Genomic DNA, 9,983 nt, shown 5'->3' with positions numbered 1-9,983 from the left:
TATGTAGTCTAATCCTCTTAACCCTAGAACTCATGAGCAGATTCAGGGCCATATACATTAATCAATATTTATGTAAGAACTAGTGGGGCTCCCATTTGATGAAGGCAGGGGTTCCACCGAGCAGCATTCAAATCACAGTCTCTTCAGAAGTTATGTACTTCTGCAGATATGGTCTTTCTTTTACCCAAAAAGTAACACAGAGAAACAAATCCACACTAATAATGTTTGTGGGCCTGATTCTTCTCATCCTTGCTCTTTGTATAATCATTTATGCCTATGCAAAGCCAATGTAAAATGTTACCTTAGTTCTCAGTGGACTACTCTGATTTGGCAGATTTTTACATGAGTATAACTGATGACACAAAATGGACGGCAAGGAGGAACTGAATCCTATGTTTTGCCCATATAAATTAGCATAAATGACGTGCACAGACTGTAAAAGGCACACTGCAATTCTGCCTCAATCTCTGCTTTATTACTGCCGATCTCCATGTGAATAAGCATATTTAACCAAAGGTCTTCTATGAAACTGTGAAGAGCAACATCGCTTTCAGAAGAGGCTATCTGAAAATTTTTGTTCTGTAATATTTAAAGCTAAGCAGTTTACTTTTTTTTGTCCATCGAATCCACACTCCCCACTTTAACACTAGATTTCTGTACATGTCACATGGAAGCAGGTGCAAACAGTAGTGTAGCTCACAGGCAAACTTGTTTACTGTCACTCTTGGCCAGCACGCTTCTGGAATCTCAACAGACAAGAATGGTGAAACTGATCAGAACCAGGTGCCCCAGGTGAGCACATAAGTGTGTGTGCAGGAGCAGAAGAGGCCCTATTCACTCAAAAGTGAACACCTCAAAATATGCAAGCACAGAAAAAAGAAACATTGAGCCTTTGTAATCAGACACCAAATTCAATTATACTGTCTCACCCTTTCTTGACAAACCCCGGTGGGCATTAGGAGGATATTCGTCTGCTTAATCCTGCAGTGCCATATTACCTAACTCTAACCCTACCTATATTGAAACTGCTGCTTTAACTTAGTGGGAAATCCTTTCTAATGCTTAAACATGACGCTACATTTCAGCTCTCCTTATCAATTCAGGAGATTATTTTATTCAAACAGATTAGTTTCAAGGCTCTGCAGTCAATAAAGTTAATGCATCAAGGTGCCAAAAGGTCATTTTACATTCCAGTATTTTTCTATTTCACGGTTCCTCTGAGCAATTGAGTGCAATTTAGGAAGCGTGTGCCTGCCCTCAGTGAAGGCGGGGCTGAGTTTCAAGGTTAGTAAGAAATCTCCTTAACAGCACACATTGGAAGGTGTCAGAAGAGATTTTTACACGTACTAAATTGTTTTTCGTTTACAGGCTTAAAGCTATTAAGGGTGGCATTAGTTAAACACTGGTGCACGTGAAGGCCTCGAAGACTGAGCTCTGTTCCGCTAACCAACCGATTTCATTATTGCACACGCAGCGGCTTTATCTCGGTAAGAACAGCCGCTAGGAAACCACAGTCACTTTGCACCTCTTCATCCCGACGATGCAGGCTCGCTCTCCAGTTTCCAAGGCAACGTGGGGCTCTCCATTCCCGTCACGCGCCCTCTCAAGCAGCCTGCACACGAGGCAGCGGGCGGGGGCGGCGCGCTCCATCTCTGGAGGTGGGCGGGAAGGGCGTCACCTAGCGCCTCCGGCAAAGGGCTGCGGCGGCCCGGCTGGAAAGCGCTAATGTGCAGGGCGCGCGGATGTCAGCTTCGGCGAGAGCCTGGTGTCGGAAGTGGTGGCAGCGGGGTGCGCCCCACCCTCCCGCGGAGCTCCGCAGCTCCCGCCAACGCGCATTCCGCCCGTTCCCGCGGCCGTCACACCGTGGAAAGGAATCGGGCCGAGGCCCGACTTTGCCTCCTGTTCGGACCTGCGGGCGCGCCCGCGGAGTAGCCAGTCCGCAGCCGCAGCCGCGTTGTAAGCCGCGTGCAGGGAAAGAGCTGCAGATGCGCGGTGTCAGGTCCCTCCCCCTTGGCTCCAGGGCCGGGCGCACTCGCATTCCGTTACCTTGCGCGCAAACGGGCCTTTCCTCTCCCGGGGCGCAGAGGGCGTCAGAGCGCTGCAAATCCCAGTCCCGGGCGCGAGGCTCTCCGCCGCAGCCACTGCCCGGCACGTACTCAAAGAGCGAAATAAACTTGTTCCCGTAAAGTCTCTTCGGGGACAACCTCAGGTTCCCGCCGGCGCCCGTCGTTCAGCGGCGCGTGTCGGGGGGCCGAGCCGAGCGCGGGCTCCCCTACGCTCTGGGTCGCCCTCTCCAGGCGCAAATCCTCCCGTGCGCTGGAGACAGGAGTGAGCCTCGTGGGTTTCGAAGGGCAGAGCTGGTCCTTGGTTCCGGAGGGAACTGGCGGGGGACCAGCGCTCTCCTCGCTCGGCTCCTTTAACCTCCCCACCCAAGCAGCCGCGCTTGCAACTGCCCTGACCCGCGGCGGCCTGAGCTCCGCCTAACTCGAGGAGTCTGCTGGGGCGCGGGACCGGCCGGGGTGCCGCACGCGCGGGGTGGGGACTCTGGTATCTTCCCTCCAGCTGCAAATCCCCCCGGGAAAGGCCAGGAGGAGCCTCGCCTCGCACCGCCGCCTGCCGCTCTCGGATCCGAACGGGTCACCGGCCGGAGTCGCTCGGGGCCCGATTCATGTGCGAGCAGGGAGCGTGCGGCACCTTTTCCCCAGCCCCTCCGCCGCCAGGCAAGCCTTACTGCGAGCCTGCCCCGGCGCGCCCCCTGCGTGCGAGCCTCTTCAATACAGAGCGAAGCGGGCGGGTGGCGCTGGAACTGCCCACAGACGGGCGGGGGGAGAAGTGCAGCGGCGGCATCGCTCCAGCAAGCAGTAGTCACTCCAGTCCCCGCAGCCGAGAGCCACGCACCGGCCTGGCCCGGCCCGGCCCAGCCCAGTCCAGCCCAGCCCAGCCCAGCCCGGCGCAGTGGGCGCGAGGCGGCCCAGGACTCGGACAGCGGCGCACACAAAGGGGCGCGAGGCAGCCAGAACAAAGGTAAGAAGCGCAGCGCCTCGCTGGCCGTGGCCGTGGCCGACACCCCGAGCCCGGCGCTGGGCGGGGGAAAGACATTTTGTTTTCTGGTGAGGACGGCTCTTCCCGGGGAGAAAACCAGCAGATCGGGCGGTGCCTGAATGAAGCCTCGGCTCTTCCCGGGCTCGGTGTGCAAGGGAGCGAGCCTGTGCGCTCGAGTGAAGGTCGCAAACGAACTGAGATTCTTCTCGTGTATTGAAATGCTTGTTACAACTCTGGGGCGTGTGTGTGTGTGTTGGAGGGAAGGAACGGTGTGTATGTGTGGGCATGTGTTGGGGGACGGCGTGTGTGTGTGTGTGTGTGTGTGTCGGAGGGGGAATGGCGTGTGTGTGTGTGTGTGTGTGTGTGTGTGCCGAGCTGTAGGAGGGGGACGGCGCGCGTCTGTGTCTGTGTTGGGGGGACGCGGTATTTGGAATATTGCGTCATTTTTACCGGCTTGTATTTTCTCGGGAAGGTTGTTTTAAACAGCATACCTCCAAATCTACTCCCGAAATGAAGCATGAACAGAAGAAATGGATCCATGTTAAGAACACGGCAGGGGGTGGGGTGGGGTGGAGATAACAGCTCATAGCCGATACTAGCGGTGTTCTAGATTTGGAAGGAAGGGTTTCTGTTTTACCTATGGGTTTTTGGAGTAGTGTGAGGCAAGGAATGTGTTAATTAAAATATAAATTTTGATGTAAACCCCCGATAACTGGTAGCTAGAACCTTTCTAAATGGAAGCTTGCCAGTTAACCTATTGTAGCTTCTAACAATGTGATTGTTCTTGATTAGGCAATAAAATAGCTTGCCTATTGCTTTAGCCATCACGGGTGTGCTTCGGAATGACAGCATACATGGCAACAATTTTAATCCTCAGAGCTGACAACGCTTTGCCCACATTTTGGGAGGTTTAGCAGTGTTAGTGTTAGTGGGCTCCGGGGCAGCTCCTACCAAACCAGACGTTCCACCAAAAATAAATACGTAAATAAAAAACAAACACCCTCCCCCAACCTTCCCTTTTCCTAATGCAGCTTGTATTACCATAGAAGTGCACGGCTCCTTAACGCATTTTCCCATGTATATGCGTTGAATGCTTTCTCCCTTCTCCGCCCCCGCCCCCACCGTCAAATCTACATGTTCAGGGTTTTTTTTCCCCTTAGTGGGGACGGGTTTCTCTCTCTCTCTCTCTCTCTCTCTCTCTCTCTCTCTCACACACTCACACACACACAGTATTTACAATGAGAGATTCCAGGTGTCTTTGTGTTGTTCTAGTGACTGATACCACCACATACAGCCTGTCTGCCACCTCTGGCGGGTGTGAATAAGCCCCATGATATTGATTCTCTTTTCTAAGAGAGCAATACTGCAGTGGAAATGAATGAAACTGTACTGTAATTACCTATTCTTTTGTCTTTGCCTCACGCATGCGTGGGAGAGTAGGGTGTGGAGAGAGGGACAAGTCAGAAGGATCTCTCCATCGTTAATCAAGCTCATACCCGAATCAATGGAACAAAGGCATTCAGAGGATGTTGCAATATACACATGGAAGCTAGGATGTTTGTAGATTCAATCTCCTGCATCTTCCTCTCCCACGATCTCAAATAACATTTTTTGAAAGAGCACCATATTTTGCTAGGATCTTTAAATTCTCCAATAAGGAAAAAAAATCTAGGAGGGGCTAAATTATACACCTGTTAAATTCCATGTAATATTTTCTACTCTGGTAACTACCTAATTGTTACACTAACTAGAATTCTATTTTTTTAAATAAATACTGGTACTAAAGCTATGTTTTGGGTGGAGGCAGCCTTCTCACCTCCCAAATCTCAATAAGAAAAAATAGTGAGAAATGATGTTTGAAAGAGTTGCAGAATTCACTAGCAAAATGGCCTTTCCAGATCAGTGCTGCGAATGGGGAAATCACATTTGGCTTGCATATCCCTGTGTTCAGTTTCGTGTGGGAACTGCTGTCTGACCAGCTTGTATGCAGACAAAGGGACATTATATAGTAATGCTAATAACCCCATTTGGGAATCGTCTTGGCTGAAGACAATTAAGTGTACTTAATTTATCTACAAACAGTTGGATTCCCTGTTAACTATCTTGTAAAATAAGCCATACTATGGGGGGAGGAGGAGACACTTGCAGTGACAGACCTTGTCAAGACTCCTGAGGGAGACTCTCGTGGTTTTTATATATTAAGGCCACCATCTGCTAAAGCACCTTTCTTTATTTTACTGTGATTTTTATATGACACTTGCTCTCTCAGTCACAGAGACTGTTAGTCTGTATCTTCACAAAACAAAAAAAAGCCATCCTGGACAGTTTCCCCACCTTTGATGTTCTCAGTGATCCCAGGCAGCCCACTTAACATAATAGGCACTTGGAGAAACTGTTTTTCTTCCCCCTTTGCTCCCCCTTCGTCTGTCCTATGTAGCTGATTCATCAATTTTTATTTAAATTTTTTTTATCTTCCTGTTATATTCTCTTTATGGATTTTCCAGATCTGAAGAAGTCCCACAAAAGCACATCACATAGTAAATTATTTTGTTAGTCTTTAGTGCTACAAGATTGCTTTTTTGTTTTTTCTCTCTGATTGTTCTATCTTGACGTGATCTGGTATTTCTCTTTCCTTATAACATGTTCTTGTCAAGTATTCCAAGGTAGGCTTGAAAGCTTTGTTACTGTGTCTTGGTGAAAAAGGCAGTGCAGACTTTGCAGACTTAGTAAATTATGGCTTTTGTGTCTCCATGGAGTCTTGGATGGCGCCATAAGATTAGTTTTTGCCACAAAGTGTTAGTTGTAGATGTCCCCCCATCTCCAGGTGCAATCATTCACCAAACCCCTGGTGATTGTGGATTTTATTACCACTCCTCAAACCTCACTAAAGAGCATTGCTCCAAAGCTTCAGCCTTCTGTCTCCAGTGCATGATTGGTTCATGCTGTCATTATGGGCACTTGTGGGGGCAGGGAGAAGCAGATGCTCTGCCCCTCAGTTTCTTTGACTTGGCCTGAGTGGAGCCCTTGTCTGCCGGGGACTACAGACACAGGCCAGACACTGCCCACAGGGCTGAACAGACTCCAGACACACACAATTTTTAACGCACAACTGCTTCTCCCCACCCACCTCTCCCAACAGAAGAATCACAGGAGAAGCAGCAGGAGACATGGGGGTGGGATAGCAGTGTCAGTGAGGCTGCTGCATCAGCTGCAGAGATGGAGTCTACCAGGAGAAGTACTTCTACCCACAGCCTCTGTCAGTTGGTGCAGGTACCTAATTTAGGGTGAGAGAGGGAGAAAATAATTTCATACAACTTTTTTTGAAAAGGAGGTGGGAGGGGGAGGGAGAAAATGAACAAAGGTTCTTGCATTTGCTATTGCTCCTTGGTTTCTTACCCGACTGGAACTTCCTATCAAAAAGGGGCTTGACTTTGCAACCTTCATACCCGTTTGACTGCTAAATGAGGAGTGGGGTGTATGGAGAGATTTCATTTAGTTTCAGATGAAGAAAGTTGTTTTCCACTGTCTGAAATCCCCTGGTAGAGATAGAACCACCGTGGATTTTCTTCCTCCTAGTGTGAATTAATGTATAAAACAGCTGATTGTATAATTCAGGGAATTTGTTAGTACGTATCTGCTGAAACTGCATACCACATAGCATTTTTTTATCTGACTAAACCCCTGAGGACATCCAAACTATATCCCATTAAAGTAAAATGTAGCTTAAAAGATGAAACTGTTCAGTTCTGTGTGTGTTTTTTTTTGGTGTGTGTATATGTGTGTTTGTGTGCGCGCGTGCATGTGTGGTAATTTTCATGCAATAATTTTTCTGCATTTGCTTGTTTTCCTATACATTTTAAGTGTGTTTTGTTTGAAAACCATATGAGCAAGATAAAAACCAAGTGATACGTTATCCCATTAAAAACCGAATGCTTACTTTCAGAAACAGTTATTGGCCTACACACCTTAAAAAAACCTAACCCTGAAATTACGTAAGGAGCTGTCCCTAAATTTTGAAACTTCCTGGATCTGTGTGAAAATATTTGTGCATAATAATCACCTTTAAACATGAAGCCACTGGAACAAATTGTACTAACTAATACTTCATGCATTTGTCCTATCTTTTGTTTGTGTATTTTTCCATATTACAGCTAGCCCAGAAATCCTGCAAAATTATGTCCTGCATTTTCTGTCTCTAAAACATTTTTAGTGAAAGCACCAGTATTACTAAAATGTTTCCTGCAGAACTTCCCCATCTCAACTTATCTTTATCTGTTTAGCAAGATTACTTCCTGTTTAGTGGCTAAATCCACTGATGAAACAGTTCAATTTAACTGTATAAACAGTTGATGAATAACATACACTAACAAAATTTGCATATCGTAGGCCCAATGTAGATATGCAGGATATCTTATGATCAGTTCCTTTGCTTTAGAGGCTGAATATTTTGACTTACTTAAAATGTTTGTATTTTTATCTCGTTCTGTTACGGATATATAAGCATTAATAAATATGCATGAGTAAATGAATGTAAAATGTGAGAATAGGCATCTGAAAATGGAGTGCACCACCAAATGACTGGGATTCTTTAATGTAAAGGAGACTACTCCTAGTAACTGTTGCAACCATGTTGACTTCACTGGTCTTATCAGACAAGATCCGTGATGTGTACCAGTTAGTCACTCAGGCTTGTCGGAAACACCAGGTTTTTGATGACATGTTAATCAGGAAAGCTAGTTTTTGAAGAAGAGTTAAGACAGGCTCTTAAATCCTTGTATACTTTTGGGCCTCATCTGGCCTTTGGGAACTGGATCTCAGTTTAGTGTTCTAGATGCTACCGTAATTTCTTTTGTCCACCCTAAATCTAAAGGTTAGATCTCAGCTTATCAAGCAGGAAATTGGGCTGTATTAATTATTCAAATACAAGGAAGTAATAACTATCTAGTTTTTTTTTTTCAAGGTATTTCTCTTTTCCCTCCTATGCACAAAGAAGAGAAGGAGGAAGACCATAAAAGACCAAGGGTGAATCTACACTAAGGAATAAATTTGAGTCTATTAAAGTTGATGTTTTAATACTAGATTTTATAAAGTCAAATTTTATGAGGTCGAACTGCTCACAAAGTCCATTTAGTGAGTCCCCACAAATTTGCCTAAGTCCAACTGTGGAAGCAGTGCATTGTGGGCACCTATCCCACAGTTCCTGCAGACCTCTTGCATTTTGGGATTTTGTGCCAGTGTCTTGTGGGAGAAAAAAAGTCACCACAAGAGGTTCTGGGTTTTTTATGTCATCATCGTGGAATGCATTTCCCTCGCTTCCCGCTGAAAACAAATGGAATTTTTGTGCAGTTTTTATGTTGACTACCGTCTGCCATTATAAATGCTACCATGGATCTCAATATGTTGCAAAGTTTGATGCAGTGTTTTATGCTCAGTTTCCACACTGTGATGCACTGTCTTCTGAACACCCTGCACATGCAATATCAGTTCATTGTTGCCGGTGGGGGGGTGTGGGGACTGGCAGACGCAAAGGTCTTGAGAGAAGCACCAGGGAGTTGCAGGCAGAACTGGACGTGCTGCACAGCAAGGACTGCGATTCTGGAGCTGCGAAACCAGCTCAGATTGGTGGGATTGCATCATTTTGCAGTCATGGGATTATAAGCAGTGGCTGCCATACTTCTGCATGTGTAAAGCCACTTCCATGAAACTTTGTGAAGTGCTGTCTCCTGCCCTGAAGTGCAGTGATACCAGAACGAGACCTGTTTTGACAGTGGAGAAGTGCATGGCAATTGCTCTTCGGAAGTTTGCAACACCAGGCAGCTACCAGTCTGGACAATCAATCTGGAGCGGGCAAATCTACAGTGGGGACTGTTGTCATCCAGGTAGCAAAGGTGATCAACAAACTGTGAAAGAGAGTGACTCTGAGGAATGTGCAAGACATAGTGGATGGATTTGATGCCAGGGGTTCCCTGACTGGTATTAGACCACCATACCTCAGAGTACTTTAACTGCAAGGGGTACTTCTCTATGGTCTTGCAGGTGTTGGTGGAACACAACGGTTGTTTCACTGATGTGGTTGGGAAGGGTGCATGACACATGAATTTTTAGGTGTTCGGGTCTGTTTACAAGGCTCCAGAGTGGAACGTTTTTACCAGACCAGAAAATTAACATTGAAGGCATGGAAATGCCAGTAGTGATTCTTGGTGACCCTGCTTACCCCTTGTTTCCTTGGCTCATAGACAGGTGACCTGGACTCCAGTAAGGAGGTCTTCAACTACAGGCTGAGCAGGTGCAGAAAGGTAGTACAGTGTGCTTTTGGCCATTTAAAAACCAGGTTCAGGTGCCTGCTGACCTGCTTAGACCTCAATGAAGAAAACACTACCCTTGTCACTGGGGCCTACTGTATTCTTCATAATATTTGCGATGAGAGGGAGGAGAATTTCATGCCAGCATGGGAGGCAGAGATTCTGGCAAGAATTTATCAGCAACTGACTCCAAGGGAAAATAGGAAAGCCCAGAAAGAAACAGTGAAAATCAGGGCTGCCTTGAAAAGACAAGTTTGAGACTGAGCTTGAAGAGCTGGCATCCCCCCGCCCCTGACCCATGCTGTTTCCTTGCCCTTTATGAACCCCCACAACCGCATGTCAGCCATCGTGACCCACTCAACCTCAAGCATGTTAACCAATAAACAACACTCTTTTTCCAAACTATAATGTTTTAATTTGGGGGCCCTAATGGAGGAGTGGTAGGTTTAGGGAATACATAAGGATGACAAGATCATGATTTATCATAGGTTAGCCTTCTTCTGGGATGGGGGTGATTTTCTGGGGCTAGATTGCAGGGCTCTCTGTGGTCTTCCCTCCCCTTGTTCTGGGTCCCTGACAAGAGGAGGGGACAGAATGTTTGGAGGAAGGTGGTTTTGGGGGTCCATAGATTGGGTGGGA

At 46.9% G+C, this 9,983-nt stretch overlaps 1 protein-coding gene across 1 annotated transcript in view; it reads left to right on the top strand.

Moving 5' to 3' along the window:
* Positions 1 to 465: 465 nt before the first annotated feature.
* The window catches only part of BASP1 (brain abundant membrane attached signal protein 1), a 98,351-nt gene continuing 88,833 nt past the window's right edge, over positions 466 to 9,983 (top strand). The window contains exon 1 of the mRNA XM_074985955.1: positions 466 to 3,024. Within this exon, the coding sequence (XP_074842056.1) occupies positions 2,669 to 3,024 (356 nt within the window). The 5' untranslated portion in view covers positions 466 to 2,668. The remainder of the gene's footprint in view (positions 3,025 to 9,983) is intronic.

The sequence above is a fragment of the Carettochelys insculpta genome, chromosome 2, assembly GCF_033958435.1.
Source record: "Carettochelys insculpta isolate YL-2023 chromosome 2, ASM3395843v1, whole genome shotgun sequence".
In the NCBI taxonomy this organism is placed as follows: Eukaryota; Metazoa; Chordata; order Testudines; family Carettochelyidae; genus Carettochelys; species Carettochelys insculpta.
This window is presented reverse-complemented; position numbering and strand designations above follow the sequence as displayed.